The sequence below is a fragment of the Sus scrofa genome, chromosome 6 (genome assembly GCF_000003025.6).
Source record: "Sus scrofa isolate TJ Tabasco breed Duroc chromosome 6, Sscrofa11.1, whole genome shotgun sequence".
Lineage (NCBI taxonomy): Eukaryota > Metazoa > Chordata > Mammalia > Artiodactyla > Suidae > Sus > Sus scrofa.
In genome coordinates this window covers 108,203,544-108,223,616 of record NC_010448.4, presented here as the reverse complement: position 1 = coordinate 108,223,616, position 20,073 = coordinate 108,203,544, and the positions used below count along the sequence as shown (strand labels likewise).

General features: G+C 50.9%; 1 protein-coding gene across 1 annotated transcript in view; it reads right to left on the bottom strand.

The window, feature by feature from the left end:
• CABLES1 (Cdk5 and Abl enzyme substrate 1) overlaps positions 1-20,073 on the bottom strand; it is a 112,489-nt gene that overhangs the window by 5,216 nt on the left and 87,200 nt on the right. Inside the window, exons 5-8 of the mRNA XM_021097743.1 lie at positions 18,556-18,652; positions 16,480-16,636; positions 15,311-15,414; positions 200-306 (exon numbers count right to left, since the gene is read on the bottom strand). Of these exons, the coding sequence (XP_020953402.1) occupies positions 200-306; positions 15,311-15,414; positions 16,480-16,636; positions 18,556-18,652 (465 nt within the window). The remainder of the gene's footprint in view (positions 1-199; positions 307-15,310; positions 15,415-16,479; positions 16,637-18,555; positions 18,653-20,073) is intronic.

The window sequence follows — 20,073 nt, the reverse complement described above, 5'->3', positions numbered from 1 at the left end:
GGCTCTACCACTGTCCAGCCTCTGCGGCTCTCTCGCCTCCAGGCACCAGTCAGCCAGCATCAAACGAGCCTCTTATTGCTGAATGTGGCCACGTTTCACTTGCCCAGAACAAAAGGAAGATGCATTGTACAAAGCATGGGCTTAGTGCAGAATGGGAGGGGCCTGCGGCAAAGCTCACATACCTCCCCTCCTCACGTACCTCCTTATTTTGCTGAGTGTTAACTTAATGTGAGGAAACTTCTCCTTGAAAGTCTCGTTCATGTCTTTCTTGAGATCCGAGGGCTTCACATAGTCAATGACTGTGGTCTGTAACAGATTGGGTGACAGGTTACTCCTTAAACTACAGGTCACGGGTGATCATTGTGTGCAAGGAACAGCGGACCTTCACATGCAAACACTCCCAGCAATGGGGAACCCAGACAGGAGCCACCTCCAGGGCTCTGCTAGATGCAGGAGCCTGGCTGGGCAGGGCCTCTGGAGGGGGATGGAAACCCCGGCCATCCACAGGACCCCGTGACAGTCAGAAACTCCAGCCTCCAGGAGTCAGTGCCTGCTGGGGGGCGGGGGGTCCTCTTTCAAGGCCTGCATGCCAGTCGGTTCTTCACACAGTGTGATCTGGACTCGTACAGGTCCGGGTACAATCCTCACTGGACCACCACTAGTTGTGTCTGGCTGTGGGAGGTACGGTGTATTTAATGACCCCAACCTGTTCACATTTATCCGAAGAAAACAGCAACGGCGCCGACCTCATACGGCTATTTCAAGAACTACATGAGAAATCTCTGTGCAATGCTCGGTATACACCAACTTCGTGACAAATGTTAGCTCTTAGCTTTTAAATTTATTTTCTTAAGTGAGGAAAAATACATGACAAAAATTTACCATTTTAACTGTTTCAAAGTGTGCAGTTCAGTGTTATTAAGTGTATTCATCCTGTTGTACAACCATCACCACCACCCACCTCCAGACACAGGTGTCATCTTGCACAAGTGAAGCTCGGTCCCTATGAAACACCGACTCCCCATTCCCTCCCCTCAGCTCCTCCTGGAAACCACCATTCAACTTTCTGTCTCTACAGTCACACAGAATTTGTCCTTCTGTGTCTGGCTTACTTCATCGAGCATCATATCCTCAAGGTTTATCCAGATTGTATCATGTATCAGAATCCCCACTCTTCCTAAGCTTGGATAATACTCCAATGCAGGTATATCATGTTAGCTATTATCATTATTGTTTTTCTTCATTTCTGGCTGTCCCGCAGGTATGAAGTTCCCGGGCCAGGGATCAGATCTGAGCTGAAGTCACGATCTGAGCTGCAGCTGTGGCAATGCCGTATCCTTAACCCACTGTTCTGGGCTGGGGATTGAACTCTTGTCCCAACGCTCCCAAGATGCCGATGATCTCATTGCACCACGGTGGGAACTCCTAACATTAGCCATTATTAACAGTCCTTTGAACCTCGAGGTTTCCCCTCTTCGTCTTCCCCTTCCTAATTCCATCCATTGTTAAAGACTGGCTCCTTGTAGCCTTCTCTGCTTACCTCAATCTCTCTTGCTTCTCTGCACCTTACACTGTTAACTCTGAATTAAACAGTCTGGCTGGATCTCACTAGGTTAATCTTTTTTTGGCCATGTCTATGGCACATGGAAGTTCCCAGGCCAGGGATCGAACCCTTGCCACAGCAGGGACGACACCAAATCCTTAACTTGCTGAGCCACTAGGGAATTCCCTCACCAGGTTAATCTTATCCCACCTACACAGGAGTGTCCAAGGGCTGTGACAACATGTAATGCCTGTCCTGGCTGGTTACAGGTGATAACCTTTGTCAGGAAAAGCCAGAGAAAGAAGAAAGCACAAATGATAAGGCTGATTCCTGTGGATGTCGCTGCCAGCCTTTTCTCAGGAGAGTGCCCAGCCTTTTCCAGAAGTCGTGTCCACGATTTCCTCCACGGCTATAACAAAAGTTGGTGGCTTTCAGAGTTCCCGTCATGGCTCAGTGGTTAACGAACCCAACTAGTATCCATGAGGTTTCGGGTTTGATCCCTGGCCTCGCTCAGCAGGTTAAGGATCCGGCATTGCCGTGAGCTTTGGTGTAGGCCAACAGCTGTAGCTCTGATTCAACCCCTAGCCTGGGAACTTCCATATGCCGCAGGTGTGGCCCTAAAAAGATAAAAGAAAGAAAAAAAAAAGTTGGTGGCTTTCTGTAACATCCAGAGGATGCTGGGTTGGACACAGTTTCAGAACAGGCACAGGGTATGCCTCTGGGTCACTTTATAACCAAGAGCAGGCAAACAGCCTGCATGTCCAAATTCACTCTGATCTCAGCGGCACCTTCGTGGCTTCTCTGGTGAATAAGGGCAAACCACAGCTGTATTAACTCACACAATTCCATCAAGCTTGTTCAGAGTTTTCCCAAATTCTGGACAGAAGTGGACTCGGTAGGTGCACTGCCACGACTTCTTCCTCAGACGTGTGGTTTTTCTGGTCTAACCAGGAAGGCTCTCCCTCAGCTGGCCCAGGAAACGTTCACCCTGGTAGCTGCCACGTGTACACGCGACACGCTGGGGAGGGGCAGGGAAGTGGTCACAAAGCCGTGCAACTGCCGTGTGTGGACATGTGCAGTGCGGCTCTGCTGGGCAGTGAAGGGGGTGCACACATTTTACTGCCAAGGTCAGAAGAGTGGACGCCTTCCCTGGGGCAGCCCTCTAAGACATGCCTGTCATCTCAAACGTCTCCTCTGGGTGGAAGAGGATGTAAGATTTTTCATTTAGGAAAGAGGCAGCAGAACGGGGGACCACTTCTAACACGTTTACCTCAAGCTGGCCTATTGGCCAATCAGCCAATTCGTCTATTTCCTACGCACCCAGCCCCCCACCCTCTTTCCCACCCCTCCCCACATCCTGACCTCCCAGACACGGCCCCTCCTGCTCTTCCTCTGCAGATGAGAGTCCCAAGGTCTGCAGCAATGTCAGATAGTTCAAACAAAGAGGCGCCAGCTTTTGTTGGGGGTCACATCCCTACCTGCCGTGAACACAGCAGTGCTGCTTTTCTGTCTTAAATGTAGATTCATGCAATACTTCTCTCTCTCTGTTCTTTTTCAGGGCTGCACCACGGCATATGGAGGTTCCCAGGCTAGGGGTCGAATTGGAGCTGCAGCTGCCAGCCTATGCCACAGCAACACGGGGTCTGAGCCGCATCTGCGAGCTTATGCTGCAGCTCATGGCAACTCCAGATCGTTAACCCACTGTGCAAGGCCCTGGCCTGAACCCTCATCCTCATGGATACTAGTTGAGTTCTTAACCTGCTGAGCCACAATGGGAACTCTGCAACACTTTTCTTGAAAGGAGGCTCCCATTGCCAAAAGAGGAGTTTGCAAGTGCCTTCCAGCATCTGACCTTACAGATGAGGAAACAGAGGGTCAGAGAGGTGATGGGGCTTGCACCCACTGAGGCAGGGAGCACTGCTTTCCAGGTCTTAATCAGACTGAAAGAGCAGCACTTAGCAGCAGCAGGGAGCAGCTCCAGGCAGCTGGCAGGTAGAAAGGGCTGCCATGGTGGCTGGCGGCTCCACCTCCAGTGAGTCAGGAGAAAGCAGCTTAACCTCTCTGAGTTTCGCCTTCCTCTTCTATGTATGAGATAAGAATACCTGATGGGCTTCTTCATGGGTTTATCTCAAAGATCAAACACAGAGAACATCATGCGCCTAAAGGACCCTGGCGAATCTTACAGAGAACACAACAGGGGAGAAGGCAGCAAACTGGGCTGGGCTCCAGTCCCACTGAGTCAGTGTTTGAGGGCGGGGCCCGCTCTCGGCCCCGAGATGTTGCCCAGGTGACTTTTCTGTGAATCGGATCCTCCTTGCCTGGCTTGCAATGCCACTTCTGCAGGATCATCTTCCCTCAACCCCAGTGACTCTCCTCCATTACACACTATGGCCTGGACATCCAACCCCTTCACGGATGCCTTCCTGTACTTCCCGACTCCTTTGCAGCTAGGATTCCAAATACGATTCCAGTTCCTTCCGTCCGATGCACTGGTGTCAGAGAGCAGAGCTGAAGCAGAGGCTGCATTTCTATTGTTTCTGCTGCCAAGAGTCTTGGCAGGAGTCCTAGAATCCTGGCTTCCACTGTCAGGTGTAGAGCACAGCAGGGCAGCAGGGATCTAATGCCCACAGCAGGAGCAGGTGCTGGAGGTGGCTGCACTCTTAGACCCAGAGCTGACAGCTGGTATGGATTCCCCTGGCGACCTGGTTCTGCAGTATGGTTTGGGGATAATTCCTGAAATCCCAACTTCGGCTGTTTTGTCAGCTTCCCAGGTGGTTCTATAAGCTGTTTAGTACCCTGTAATAAATCCCTTTCTTTGGAAACTAGCTTGAGTGGAAGCTGTGCTTTGTAATTGAACCGTAACTGATGTATACATGGTTTTCATTGATGGCACTTACCACTATTGTGACAGAACCCCACTGGCAGGACTTGGGATGAGGACAGAGCTCTACTTCCCCTAAAGGTACCCATGTCATCAGTTCACTGCAGCACTGGGGGTCTTCCCACACCACTGCTTGACCAGTCCTAGCTTTCAAAGGACCCCGTGAGCATCAACAACACAGCTCAGCTTGCAGCCCTGGAGGTGGGACAAGAAGGGCTCAGCCCACTTCTGAGCCCAGACCTTGCAGAAGATGCTCTTATTTTTATAAGCAGCCTCATCCTAGCTCTGCAAACAACCTATGCACAGGTCACATTCCGAGGTACTGGGGGCTAGACTTGTGCCATTCTTTTTGGGGACACAATTCCACCCACAGTAGTGGTGCCTGCTCCTGCTGGTGCCAGTGTGTAGCCTCTGATCCCGGCTCTTCCTCCCAGGATGATGCCCCAACTGCGAGGCCCCCACTCTGTCCCAGGCAGTAGGTGCTGGCCCTCGCCTTGGTCTGAGGGGGCCCTTTCGTTCTGCCCTCGCTCCTTCACCTGGCTGCACATGCGGCATATGGAAGTTCCTGGGCCAGGGGTAGAATGGGAGCTGCAGCTGCCGGCCTGTGCCACAGCCAAGCAACACCGGATCTGAGCTGCATCCGCGGCTTGTAGGAACGCTGGATCCTTAACCTACTAAGCAAGGTCAGGAATTGAACCCACATTCTCACAGAGATAACGCCAGGTCCTTAACCCACTGAGCCACAACAGGAACTCCAAGCTTTCTCTCAGTCTTGCTCTTATCTCTGCTTCTCTGAGCTGCAGCTCAGCGTGGGAAGATCCAGACTCTGGAGCCAGACCCCTGTGTTTAAACCCCAGCTCTGCTACTCGGTATCTGGACAGTACTGCATGCGGCTCAGGCTCTCTGGGCCTCAATTTATTTACCTGGCTTCTCTGTCGTGTGCTTTACGTGGGCAACCATAGGGCACCAGATGTGTGGGGCTCTTCAGGGCACATGATCCAAGTGGCTGGGGGGGGGGGCCTTCAAAGTGATGATCTCCTCCCAGGCCTTGCTCGGCAGGGCCTTGCACATATGCTACACTGGAGGCCACTGTTTCACCCCAGCCAGCACGGGCCAGGTGCCACAAACAGGAAGAATCACCCCTCAGGCAACTTCCAGGGGGATGACAGTCCCCGTTGTCCTCAGCGCTGGTTCCCTCTAGGACACACTTTCTGGAACATAGTGGCCATGACTTCCTGTGTGGTCCTATATGTCTGGAGGGAGCCTTACGACATCCTTTAGAGGCTGGACCTCCCCACGTTCCCTCCCCACCGGCCGAGACAGTGGTTGTCTTCCCAGGGATCGGGGTGAGCTGAGGAGGCAGTGCCAGAGGCTGAGCTGCAGGAATGGGTTCAGTGGGCCCCCAGCCACTCACTCGTTCTAACTTGAGAGAAGAAGTAAAAGGGGGGGCACGCTTTGTTCCAGTTCCCTGTCAGTCTGATTGCATGGTTTATAAAGACTCGTAACAGGACTTCCCGTCGTGGCTCAGCGGTAATGAGCCCGACTAGTATCCATGAGGATATGGGTTTGATCCCTGGGCTCACTTGGTGGGTTAAGGATCTGGTGTTGCCGTGAGCTGTGGTGTACGTCGCAGATGTGGCTCAGATCCTGCGTTGCTGTGGCTGTGGTGTAGGCTGGTGGCTACAGCTCTAATTCGATCCCTAGTCTGGGAGCCTCCATATGCTGCAGGTGCGGCTCTCAAAAAACACAAAGGAAAAAAAAAAGACTCACAAGTCACAACACCAGGGTTCTGCCAGTGCACTCACATCCCTACGAATAGATGTGCTCATAAATGGGCTGTGGTCCCCTTCTGGTCTGGGACAGACCAAGTGACCCCTGCGTTCAGTGCCACCAAATTCCAGGCCATGGGATTTTCCAGAGGCAGGACACTGTGTGGGTGACAGCTGGGCCAGGCTGTGCGAGGGGCAGGCAGCTCCATTCTCGGCACTTGTATTTTGCCAAAGGGGTGAGAGATGGTGTAAATGCACCTTCTTGCAGCTGCCTGGCTGCAGGGAAGCTGTGTGTGCGCAGCTGCAGAGAGGGGAAGAGGGAGGTCAGCTGGGAGGAGGAGACCATAAAACACGCAGAAGGTCTAAGGAGATGCAAGTCAGAAAGGAGCCCTGCCCAGCCTGCCCTTCCAGAGATGGAGGTAGAATTAGGAAGGCCCAGTGAGGAGGCTGATGCCCTGCATCCCTTCTGAGACAACGGGAAGCGATGCTAAGACCAGCACCTAGTTCTCCAACTGGAAGAGTCTACCGCACCTATGGCGGAGACACTGAGACACCTCTGGCTTTTTACAAAAACTAATAAAGGCTCGACTCATCACAAGAGAAGGGAGGGAGCCCCCACGGAACAGAACTTGGGCCCATTTCTGGCCCATGGCACCAGAATGCCCTAAAGTGAAGGCCCCTCAGGTGGGGCTGGGTGCAACAGAGGTGGGTGGCGGCAAGCAAGGGGGAAAGGGAGTCAGCAGGTGTGGATGGGGAGTCGCCTATGCCCCAGTGACAATGCTTGATAAGAATAAGGGGCTCCGACTAACAGGTTGCTGGTCTGACTCCTACAGAAATAACTGAGATGGTGCTTCCACATGGGGGCTGGTAAGGCTCCCTTTCCTTCCACCCCCAAATCTCCCTGGGACTTCTCAGAGCAGCTCCGAATACATGTTAGCATAGACTCATATCCTGGGTCAGGGGAGCCCCCTGGGGACAGAACACTCCACAGGAGCTGGGCTCTTGTCACAGGGCTACATGGAAGCAGCAGGGAGCCCCTCCAAGGCTTGTGTTCCTGGCCTGCGACACAGAGGAGGGGTACAAGAGTGACACCTGCCACTCCTCCAGCACCAAGAGCCACCACACAAGAGGGGCTCCCTGGCTTCCACTGCACCTGTCCCATGCCCCTCAGGGCTCTGAGCCCAGCTGGGCACCGGCAAGCAGACGCGCTATCTTGCTAAGGTAAGCGGAGCCTTGATGAAATCAATCTAACCACACACCACTGGCCATTTTGACTGTCCTATGCTTACTCTTTCTCCCTAAGAAAACAGTAAATCACAAGACAGGTACGGGCAGACGGCCTGCGTGGCCTGAGGCTGGGTTTGTTGCTCTAGTTTCTATCCCTCGGATTTCAAACACAGACTCCTGCATCTAACCTCCTCCCTTGCACTCAGGCCGGCAGCTCTTGCAGGTTCTCTCACCGAAAGGAAATGCTTTGCAGATGGAAGAGATGCACGTGGGATCTGTTGCTTTGCTTTGGGATGACACCACTCGGGGGCTGACCAGGTGTGCAGAGCACGTTCCAAGTTTCAGCGACGGGGTCAGATGTTTACCAGGTACTACAGAAACTTCTGGAACAGGGGTCTACCCACCCGAGATGACACTGGTGGGAGGTGGCCCCGAGGTCACACATACCCAGATGGCATTTGGACGCATTTTTAAACACATGCTTCTTAAAGGGTGGTCTCAGAGTGCAAGCTGATGAACTGTGCGTGCAGCGTCAGGGTGAAAAAAATCACAAAGCCATCACTGAAGCTCTGAGACAAATACACAGCAAGGAAGCAGATGCGGCAACATCTTGGGTCACATGTGAAGCACGGTTTCATTTTATATTATTTTCATAGGATTAAAAAAAAAGTTAAAAACCTTCCACAATAGTAAGGCATGTAACCACATGGATGAACCTTGAAAACGTTATACTAAGAGGCCAGGCACAAAAGACCACATGGTGTGTGATTCCATCTTTGTGAAATGTCCACAACAGGTACGTCTACAGAGACGGAAAGTATGTCAGTGGCTTCCTAGGAGGTGGTTAAGAGCACGGAGCCTCATGCTGGGATGACGAAAATGCCTTAAAATTGAGTGGTGACAGGAGTTCCCGTCATGGTGCAGTGGTTAACGAATCCGACTAGGAACCATGAGGTTGCGGGTTTGGTCCCTGCCCTTGCTCAGTGGGTTAATGATCCGGCGTTGCCGTGAGCTGTGGTGTAGGTTGCAGACGCGGCTCGGATCTGGTGTTTCCGTGGCTCTGGTGCAGGCCAGTGGCTATAGCTCCGATTGGACCCCTAACCTGGGAACTCCATATGCCGTGAGAGCGGCCCAAGAAAATGGCAAAAAGACAAAATAAAAAATAAAAAAATAAAAAAAATAAAAATCTGAGGAATTTCTATAATGTTTAAAAAAAAAATTGAGTGGTGACGGTTGTACAATTTGGCGAGTATACTAAGAAACCACTGAATTGTACATTTGAAGAGGTGACTTGTACTTGTGAATTATATCCCATAAAACCGTGATCAGACACTTTCCAACACACCAACACAAAACAGAAAACAAAACCTACCATGACGCAATCAGGCATTTCACTGTAGCATTTACACCAAAAGCTAGCAGGCCTCAAAGAGTCACTGCTCCCCCAGCAGAGGATACTCTGAGCTAGAGAAGTTCCAGGCCCCGTTCAAATCTTCAGAGAGGCCCAGCAATGGTGTTTTTGTAATGCTGCATTGCTGTTTTAAAGGAGGACTCTCAAATTGAATAAGCTTCATGCACCTAGAAACCTGCAGGCCTGGAAAGAGCCTTGCAAGGGAGGGTCTCCTGGGGCTCAAGCTGCTTTAGCTTCTCAATCAATCCACCTGCAGACGAGTAATTAAGTGCCTACATCATCCAGACAGTTTTCAATTAAAAAAAAAAAAGAGAGAGAGAGAGAGAGAGAGAGAGAGAGAGAATCCAGGCTCCAATCACACAGAAGCCTGGATTAATCTTCATTTTATTGTCTTCTATTTCCTTCTGCTCAGCATCTCACACTGTAATGAAAAACTAAGTTCTAAGATATATTCCCCCAACACTGGAGAGATGCTGATATGGAAGAAGGTTTTTTTTGTTCTTGTTTTCTTTTTTACCACACCTGCAGCTTGCAGAAGTTCCCGGGCCTGTGACTGATCTCACGCCACAGCTATAACCAGAGCCACAGTCGTGACAACACCAGATCCTTAACCCACTGAGCCACCAGGGAACTGCAGAAGGGGCTTTTCTCTAAGTACTTAGACGGTACCATTAAGAAAATTAGAGACCAGGCATTTTATCATGGACATCACGCCAAGGGATGTCCTCTTGAGACTCAGGCACCTATAGATAGCGTAAAGGTTGTGAGTCGGCTTTCTTTCTAATGTCGAAACAGTACCAGAGGGATTTCTTCCTGAGACAAGGAAAAGGATCCAGAAATCCATTCAAAGAATGTTAATTTTGTTGCCATCCCCTCCATCCGATCGTTCACTTACCTTCTTCTCTTAATTGCTTTTCACACCCATAAGGGGAGGGAGAAACACCACTAACTTCAGCTGCCAGGTTCTGATGATAAATAACTACGCTCTAGTGAAAATTTAATTACAAGCCAGGAGGCGCACAGAGCAGGCAGCACCAGTTCTGACGGAGGCCTTCCGCCCGCCAAACACTGAGAAACCATCATTAAGCTCAGGCCCGACAAGAACCTGCTTGTACCCCGGAGGCTCGACATACTTTTATGTTCTGTGGTCACCGTCTAGAAACATTATGGGGACAGTGGCAATTTGATTTCCATACCTGCCCCAGGGTTTTTTTTTTTTTTTGGGAGGGAAGGTTCAAAACCTCTCCTTTGCCCTTTCTCAGAGGCTAATAACTGGGAGTGACTTGCTTGGATCAAAGTTTCAAAGTTAAAAAATACAACTAACTTGGAACACCGGGCCGGGTCTCCAAGGGGTGCCACTTAAACCTTGCAAATAACAGGCTTCTTTCTGAGCCTTGGGGGACATGTTCACCTCTGGCACTCTCCCACTTTAAGGCCCATCCCAGTGGTGGCCATGAGTGGCCTTTGTTATCATTTACCGAGAACAAAGGTGAACGAAAATATACCTTCAACTACACCCTGGATGGTTAACATCACCTCCGCTATGGCCCAGAAAGTCCACTGATAGGTATTTACCCAAGAAAAATGTAAACATACATCCACAAAAAGATGTGTATGTGAATGTTCACAGCAGCAATAATCACGATATCCCTCCACTGGAAACAACACAAGTGTCCATCAATAGGAGATGGGCAAACGATGGTATGTCCATACAACGGAAAGCTACTCGGCAATGTAAAAAAACCACGGACGCACGCAACATGAGTGAATCTCACAGATAGGAAGTTGTGTGAAAGAAGACGAATTTTTTTTTTTTTTGGCTTTTCAGGGCTGCACCTTGGCACATGGATGTTCCCAGGCTAGGGGATGAATCAGAGCTGTAGCTGCCGGCCTATACCACAGCCACAGCAATGTGGGATCCAGGCTGCATCTGCAACCTATACCACAACTCACGGCAACGCCGGATCCTTAACCCACTCAGGGAGAGCAGGGATGGAACCTGCATCCTTGTGGATACTAATCGGGTTTGTAATCCTCTGAGCCACATGGGGAACTCCTGAAGACAGATTTTTAAAAAAGCACATAGTATATGGTTCCATTTTTTTTTTTTTTCATCTTTTTGCCGTTTCTTGGGCCACTCCCGCGGCATATGGAGGTTCCCAGGCTAGCGGTCCAATTGGAGCCGTAGCCACCGGCCTAAGCCAGAGCCACAGCAACGCGGGATCCGAGCCGCGTCTGCAACATACACCACAGCTCATGGCAATGCCAGATCCTTAACCCACTGAGCAAGGGCAGGGATCGAACCCGCAACCTCATGGTTCCTAGTCGGATTCATTAACCACTGAGCCACGACAGGAACTCCCTATGGTTCCATTTTTATGAAGTTTCAGAGGCAAAACCAATCTTGGGTGACAAGTCAGAACAGCAGTTGACTTTGCTGCGAGTGGGTGGGAGGCAGAACAGGATGGACAGGAGAGAACTTTCTAAGGGCACAGAAAGTGCACTACACGTTGATCAGAATGGAGAATACGAAATGCATGGAACTGTATACTTAAAATGGATACATGTAACTAAATATAAATTATATCAACATAAAAAGAGGGAAAAAATGGCTGCTGCAGGATTTGACAAGATAAAAAGACAAAGCTCATCACTGGTAAAGTTGCTTGATTCTGTTGAGGCCACACCAACACCTCAGACCTTGAAATTCCACAGGCATATGAGACCCACCCCCCAAACCCAGGGCAACAGCCGTGGCTTCTCAGACCTGGGCCTCTGTTGGGCTGGCTGAACCCAAACAGCCCTGGGGGCCTAGCAGAGACAGGCATGTGGCAGCAGGACCCCAGAGGCCTCGGAGGATGGTATTTAGGGGGTGGCGGGGGTGCAGCTCACACAGTCAGCCTATGAGGAACCTGCCAGCTCCCGTCTCCAAACTCCAGGCAAAGGCGTTAGCAGGGAGCCCAGGGGAGGGGTGGAGGAGCAGGGCTGCCCTGGCTTCTCACAGGGCCAACACCTGCCTGCAGGAGGCGCCCTGCCATGTCTGGGCTGAGCACCTCCCACCCACCCTTAAGCCAAGATGTGCCCCAGACCCTCAAGAAGGGCCTTTGACCACTTGGGTCAGGTAACCCTGTAACTCCCTCTGTCCATGTTGGTAGCTAGCACCTGTGCACAAGTGTGACTCCTTGTGCATGGGGTCAAGTTAGCAGAGAGAGTTTCTTGGGATCATCAGTCTATGGATTTGCCCGTGTGTGTGTGTGTGTGTGTGTGTGTGTGTGTGTGTGTGTGTGTGTGTGTGTGTGTGTAGGGCAGTGACTGTTACCATTAAAACTATTCATTTTACACAAAGTCAACCTTCTGCAAACTTTGTGCTCTTGCACACGGGGTCTCCCTCCCAAGGCCTAGCAGGTCTGCTCCTTCTCAACCCTGTGTTCACTTTTGATGCCACCTCCTCAGGCCAGCCTTCCTGGAAGCCCACCTCTAACCTCTAACCCTCCCTGTCATTTCTCACCACTTTTTTTTTTTGGCTGTGCCCACAGTGTACAGAAGTTCCCGGGGTCAGGAATCAAACCCATACCACTGCAGTGACATGAGCTGCTGCAATGACAATGCTAGGTCCTTAACCCACTATGCCACAAGGAAACTCCTTTCCATTGTTTTTTCTTTTTAAGGCTACACCTGTGGCAGTGGAAGTTCCCAGACTAGGAGTTGAATTGGAGCTGCAGCTGCCAGTGTATATTATAGCCACAGCAACACAGGATCCGAGCTGCCTCTGTAACCTACACCTCAGCTTGTGGCCAACACTGAGCAACTCCAGGGATTGAACCTGCATCCTTACAGACACTGTGTTGGGTTCTTAATCCACTGAGCCACAACAGGAATCCCTCCTTCTCATTTTTGTAAGAAAGTTCCTTCCTCACCCTTCTTACTACAGGGAATTGCCTACTGTTCACCGACTTCCCCACTCACTACACCATTGAGGAGAATGGGCGCTGCGGCTGGTCTGTCTGTCCTCTGCTACGTATAAGGAAGCTCCTGGCCTGGCACAGCAGGGCCTCAGTCAATACTGGTTGGATGGACAAATTCTATCCCTGTTACTCAACACACAAATAAAGCAAGCAAAACCCCCACTCTCACTCTTGCTCCTGCAATTTCAGTGCAAAAACGCATGGGAAAGAACCTAGAATCCATGTCTGCTTCTAGACAGGAAGCCTCTGGGAGCCAGTGTGAGGCACTTTATAGCCCACGACACATACCTCAGTGCTGAAAAGTGGACGGCCCACGTTTTATCCAAGCACCAATATCTGTGGCCGGAGGAGAAGACGTAGGTCTTACGAAGCTGACCAGGCAAATGTAGTTCATGGGCAATTTCATTCTCTGAAAAATGGACTATGACAGGAAGCACAGGCTACAGACTCAATGTGGGGAACTGAAAAATGACCCACTTGGGATCATAAAACCAGTAGGGTAGGACATATACGCTGACCTGGCAGGTCATCAAGTGCACCGTCCGAGGAGGAAAAATGATCCCTGTGCACAGGCGCGCACATATAGACTCCAGCCCAGAACCTCGAAGCTCGCAATTAAATCATTTAAAGAAAGAAAAAAAACAAAACAAAACACCAAGCCACACTGGCCAGACAGCAGGCCTATATAAGGAGAGGTTAGTTATCACCAGACAAAACAGGTCTGCAGAAGAGTTCCCACCAAACCTCAATGCCAGTCAAAAACAGCGCCCCTTCTCATTCTCTTGATTACCCAGAAATTTAAGTTGTTGACCCAGAGAATCATTTTCACGTCCTACCCTAAGGTCAGGGGTTCTGCCACTGTCTGCGGAGGGATGCAGAGTCAGAGGCACAATAAGAAAGGCACTAAGCTTGGAGTTCGAGCCTCAGCCCCCCACTTCCTGTCTGTCAACTGTGAAGCCTCACTCAGACTCCCTGAGCCACAGTTTCCTGCCCGAATTACTTAATATATAGAGTGAACGTTAATAAATAAAGCAATAAATAACACAAAGATTCTTCCCTGTTACCCAAGTCACGACCTTTTAGTTGTTCCCTCCATGACATCCGGGCAAGGATTCTGGTCATTTACTGGACACTTGTTATGTGCCAGCTTATATGAATGAGCCTTAGTTTTTAGAAAGTAACTAATCTAACAGGTCACAGGTGGGGGAAAAAACTCTACATGGATTTTTTTTTTGTTGTTGTTTTTTTTCAGGGTTAGGAGCTGGAGACTAAGGATGGAAGAGAGAGGAGCCAGGGCAATTTTCGAGACATTGTCTTTGGCAATTCATTCAGACTCAATATGGATTTTAGAATGATCTCTGAGCCATCTGCCAAATTGCAAGAGGACGTATGTTGAAAATAATCAGTGAAGGCCTGAGATCTGCCTGGTGTTTCTCTGATGGTAGCTACTTGCCAAATGCTCAGTGAGGAGAGAGGCTGGGGGCTGGAGTCCCAATGCTGAGAATGCTAAGCTTAAAGGGAGGGCTCCGATGGCCTTTGAGTGCATGGGGTTGGGCCCCATTTGCCTCTGCAGTCCCAAGAGCCTAGAACAGAAAAAGGACCCTCTGCTCATTCCTGGGCCATGGCTTCTGACATCAGCCCAGGGTGTGGGGTGGGGCGGGGGGTGGGGGGTGGAGAGCAAGGGAACCAGAGCCGGATGTGCCCACCCGTCTGAGTCTGGTGGGGGTCAGAGGGGCAGTGGGGGGCATCCTGGGTCAGCGGATGGTGTGTGTGATGGGCCTGGTGCAGCAGGATTTTCTGAAAGCCCAGCTTCCCTCCTCCCACAGCAGCCCGGGCTCTGCCCACCTCCACGTCAGGGCAAGTCTGCCCGGTGAAAGTATACAGGCCCTACTGGTGTCTGAAGAAACAGCGGCCAGAGTGGTGGGAAACGGTGGTCAGCCAAAAGCAGAAACCAGAATTACCCAAAGGGAAAAACAGGAAGAGCCCGTGAAATAAAAACGGCAAGGAAAGGTTTTACATTTTACACCCACATTGTCCTACTTTCACTTTCCCAGGAGATGATTCTGTCATCCAGAGCCCAGTGCCAGATGTTTGCTCAGAGTGTGTGCAGAGGCCCACAGTCACCAAGGAACTCCAAACAGCTGAACTTGAACTTAGCACTGCTAGTGATGGGCGTGGTTGGTCCTCCCCTGTCTAGTGGGGTCCATGCACACATAACCTCAGAGGTGACCTGCCTCCTGACCTGGCAGCTTTTGCAGACATGGACGACTCAGGGTTCTCAACCCTCTGAAGGGATGTCCCCTGGCCAGGTAGTGGGAAGAATCCTGGATGAGATGCAGGTGCAGGTCCTTCCCTGAATGAGCCACACTGGCAGATCCTCAAGAAAAGCCAGGCAGGGCAGTGTTTGGACAAACCCCCAAGCCCAGGAAGAACCGCTGTCCATTGAGGCGAGGATGCAAGTTCTCTGAGGAGGCTGAGGGATCAGCTGCCTGACCACCCTCCACTGCTACTCACCATGTATGAAGGGAAGATCAGAACTCGCTTGTGCTTGCCGCAAGGCCACTGGGGGTCATCCAGGAGATTAGGGTCATAGTCCATGAAGTCTCCCAGGTCACTACCTAAGGATCACATGCAAGGTGATAATGAGGCAGCAGCGGTTGGGTGATTGCCTAGTGCAACATTCAAGTGAAGAAAGACTGGCTTCAGGTCCCTGAGCTCAGTCCCACTGCTCTCTCTGATGGTCAGCAGACGCCTCTGCGTGCCACTGGTGTGTTCCCCCCCACCCCCTCGCCAAAGGGGCTCACCAAACACTTAATCTCTGACAGTTTTTTTTTTTCAATTTTAGAAAATTATGCATTCATTTCCCTGACCTGAAAGACCATAACACCTCACAAGCATGAAAGATGCCATGAACACTGATTACAAAATGCGGCACAGAAAAGGCTCATTTTCTAAACCTGTAGTTCACATGAACCTCAAGCCGTCCCTCATGAGAAGTGCATTTGGTGTAAATGGTTCTGGGCAGGCTACGGGGTCCGATGCACCCAGACCAGAGCGGACACCAATGCAAACATCAGTCAATGACCAGAGGCGGCCGGGAACATCAGGACAGGGCTTCTGATCTCAGCCCCTGGACAGGCCTAAGGAACTTCACCTGGAATTTCTCTGAGAGTGGAAATAATCCTGCCTCATAAAGCATTTTCCTCCCTGTGTCAATTCTCACACAGGCTTGTGCAGGTAAAGCTGGAAGCATCCAAGTCTTCTGTCCGCTGAGAAGCTCAGCCACTGTAAGGATCATAAAAGTTCTCATACCTGATCCTGCGTTTACACCCCAAACTTCTGAAGAAAGGCCTAACTTCACTATGAAAATGCAGGTGAGAACCAGGTAATCGGAGCGACGTGGCACTGAATGGTGGAGAGAGGCTGGGGCGTCCAGCCATCTCCGCCAGGTGGCCCGGGTGCTGCTCCTCATAGGAACTTAGGGGCTGGCAACTGAGGCTTCTCATGAGCAAGCTTGCTCAGTGGCCTGGCTGTGAGCCTGCGTGGCCTGAAGTCAGGCAGCCCCAAAGTCATGTCACCTGCAGGATAAGCTGTCCTCTGACACATACGGGGAGACCTGGTCCACACTGTCGACCCAGGTGTTTCCTGCCGCCACTACCTACACCAGCCAGGTCCCAGCTTACCTGTGTCCAGGCTCCCCTGGGTGCTACTCGCCCGTCCTATGGAGAGGCTTCGGTGGCTCAGGGTACGGAGCTGGGAGAAGGAGGACGTGGAGTCTAAGGTGTTCCTTCGTGTTCCAAAGGCATTCGTGGGTAACAGAAACTGGGTATAAGAAACAGTCTGAAAAGGGAAGACAAACATGGGCCAGTGAATAATCCCAGGCAGTGTTAGGTTTGCCTTTTGACCAAGCTGTGTTGCCATGCCCAGTTTAGATCCACATTCTCACGGCTGCAATTCTAAAATCCAAGGAGATCCGAAAGATGAAATTTGTTTTGGCACTCATTTGTGCCAAAACCTAAACTCAACTGACCTGAGGCCATCCACAATTTTAATCTATCCCACTTGGCTTGAATATTCTGGCTGTGGGGCTGAGATGAGTGTATCTGATAACAAGGTACCATGTCAGGAGTTGCTGAGGTTTGTCTAACACAGGAGGCATATATTGTGTGTAGAACTCCTTATAAACCACCAAGTGCAGAATTCTAGAACATCAGGCCCCAAAAGTCTGACCAGGGACTGTTTCCTCCTGTGTTCCTCTGGTAGATGCTGTGTCTCTGATGCTCATTTTACTGCACCCTCCCCCTGCCTCTGTGAACACTCGGGCTTCACGAATGAAGACATAGCACGTGTCTCTTTCACCTATTTGGGGAAACACGACCCACGCACCTATGTGTGCACTCAGGGCCGATGCCATTCAGGCACGGCAGTGACTAGCTGTTCTGCAGGAGGGGTGACAGGGAGGTCATTTGCCACCCTGGCAGCTTCACCTACAAGCAAACCACACTGGAATGACGTTCCCGGAGACACCTTGCGTTGTCTCCATAAACAGGCTTTGGGAGGGTGGACGGAGACGGCCCGGATCCAGCACAAAAAGGTCAACTTCCTATTTCAAACTTCACTCCTCAGATTCCAACCCAGCAGCGCAGTGAACTATGGATGTGGGGCGGGAATGTGACAGCTAAGGCCGAGGGACCCTTAGGCTCTCAGGACCAGGAGACACCAACAACACTGCCTAGTAGTGGGAATGCGACATGCCACCACCCTCAGTCCACACATGTTCAAGCCACCCGCCGCTCCATCTCAGAACATGCATGCGTGCATGTGATAAAGGAATCCTTCTTTACCCACAGTTTCAGATACTCAGGGTCCAAAAATATTAAATCGAAAATTTCAGAAATAAATCGTAAGTTTTCAACGGTGCGCGTTCAGAGGAGTACGTCCTGCCCGCGACGAGAATCATCCCTTTGTCCAGCTCATCCCACCCCTTAGGCACGTAGGTCTCTATCGCCGTGTCGCAGGGCTTGTGTTTGAGTGACATATTTTACTTAACAATGGCCCCAAAGCACAAAGTAGTGATGCTGGCAACTAGGATATTCTTACTGTGCCTAATTTATAAATTAAATGTATCAGAGGTAGGTATAGGGGACAATGGTATACATAGGGCTCTGTCCTCCCCAAGGTTTCCAGCATCCACAGGGGTCTGGGTACGTATCCCTGAGGATGAGAGGGGAACACAGCACTGGTCAGGACTGCGCATCCCATTGTAAAGAGATGGAGAAGTCGCTGTGCTGCTCTTTTTTTTTTTTTCCTTTTGATATTTTTGCCTTTTCTAGGGCTGCTCCCAGGGCATATGGAGGTTCCCAGGCTAGGGGTCGAATCGGAGCTGTAACTGCTGGCCTACACCACAGCCACAGCAATGTGGGATCCGAGCCACGTTTGCAACCTACACCACAGCTCACAGCAATGCTGGATCCTTGACACACTGAGTGAGGCCACGGATCGAACCGGAAACCTCATGCTTCTTAATTGGATTCGTTAACCACTGAGCCATGATGGGAACTCTCTTGCTGTGCTGCTCTTTACCCCACCTGCAGGCTGGGGAGTGGGGACGGGCTGGTGTCACGCACACCGAAACGCGCCCCGCACCCCGTTCCCTACACCACGAGCACGGTCATGGTCCATCACACAGCCTTTGCTTCCTGACCACCGCCCCCCCGGGGATCACACAGACTCGTGGCCTAGAAGTCAGGCAGCCTTACCTTCCCGTCTGCACCCAGCTCCACGCCTTCCAGGCCGACGATGTCTTTCAAGCTCACGGCTCCCGCTGATTGTCTCCCTCCATCCAACTTCACATCCCTGGCGGGGATAAGCCAAAGAAAAAAATGCTTCTGGTTGCACCCAAAGAGCCACAGAGATGTTGACTGATGGGACAGCACGGTCATACTCCCAGAAAGAGGCCCTGCCTGAAGGGACCCATTCTTTGTCCCTCCTTTGTGGCTTCTCAGCAACACTCATGTGATAGAAATGACATGCAACCAAACAGAGAGCCTGAACATGAGAGCCAGGCTCAGAGGCCAATGGGTTACTGACATCTCCCCAGTCAGCACGATGGGAACTCCAAGTACTCTAAGGGAGTCTCCTTGGGAGGCCATGGCTCTGCCAAGCTCAAAGTGTCTCTGGAGCCCCTTTTGGAATCAACACTAAGGTCATGCAGGAGAAAAACATAACCGACCCATCCCAATCTTCAGACTTTATATATTATCCAGTGCAGGTGAATGTATGTGAGTGTGTGTGTGTGTGTGTGTGTATTTAATTTTTTTAACCGTCAACACTTATTACTTTAATCAGTGTCCCCCCTCTTCAGGTGCTTTCAAACATCAAACTCACCCTGAAGGATAATTCAGAACGGGACAGTAACTCATAGAATTGTCTGGTTTTGGGGTTTTTTTTGGGGGGGGTTCTTTTTTTAGGGTTGCACCTGTGGTATATGGAAGTTCCCAAGCTAGGGGTCGAATAGGAGCTGCCACTGCCGGCCTATATACCACAGACACAGCAACGCAACGTCCGAGCCGTGGCTGTGACCTACGCCACAGCTCACGGCAATGCCAGATCCTTAACCACTATGTGAGGCTAGCGATCAAACCCAAACTAGTATCCCAAACTAGTATCAAACCCAAACTAGTATCCAGCGATCAAACCCAAACTAGTATCCTCATGGATACTAGTTGGATCTGCCACCATTGAGCCACGGTGGGAACTCCATAGAATTGCAAAGCCTTCGTTAGAAGGTGCAAATTACCCCATGGAGAGCTCTAAAAATGTTCTGAGCAAGAGCAGTGCTCTGGGGATGTCTGAGCTCCTCCTCCGCCTCTGCTGGGGGCCACACTCACTGAGGGCTCTGGGGTCCAGGGCGATTTAAGTCACGTCGCTTCATAAACATGCTGTGCCAACAGAGACCTGCATTCCAGTTACTGATCTCAAATCTGAAGCTGGAAGGATCAAAAGGGCCAGAGCAGAGCAGGGCTCAGCAAGGCTGCCAGAACCTCAGGACCATAGATCCCCAGAGACCATGGGCCCTGAAACCTCAACTCCTAAGTAGCTGATCCAGGCAGCTCTCAAAAGACCTCCTCAAACAATGAAGGATGGAGATGATGACATCAGGGCACAAACAAAGGGAAACGCCTACAGAGCAAGAACCTGAACAAGTTGAGGAGGCAAAAATAGCGGTGGTGGGAAAGGATGGAGGGGCCCAATGGTGGAAGACCAGGAGGTGAGCT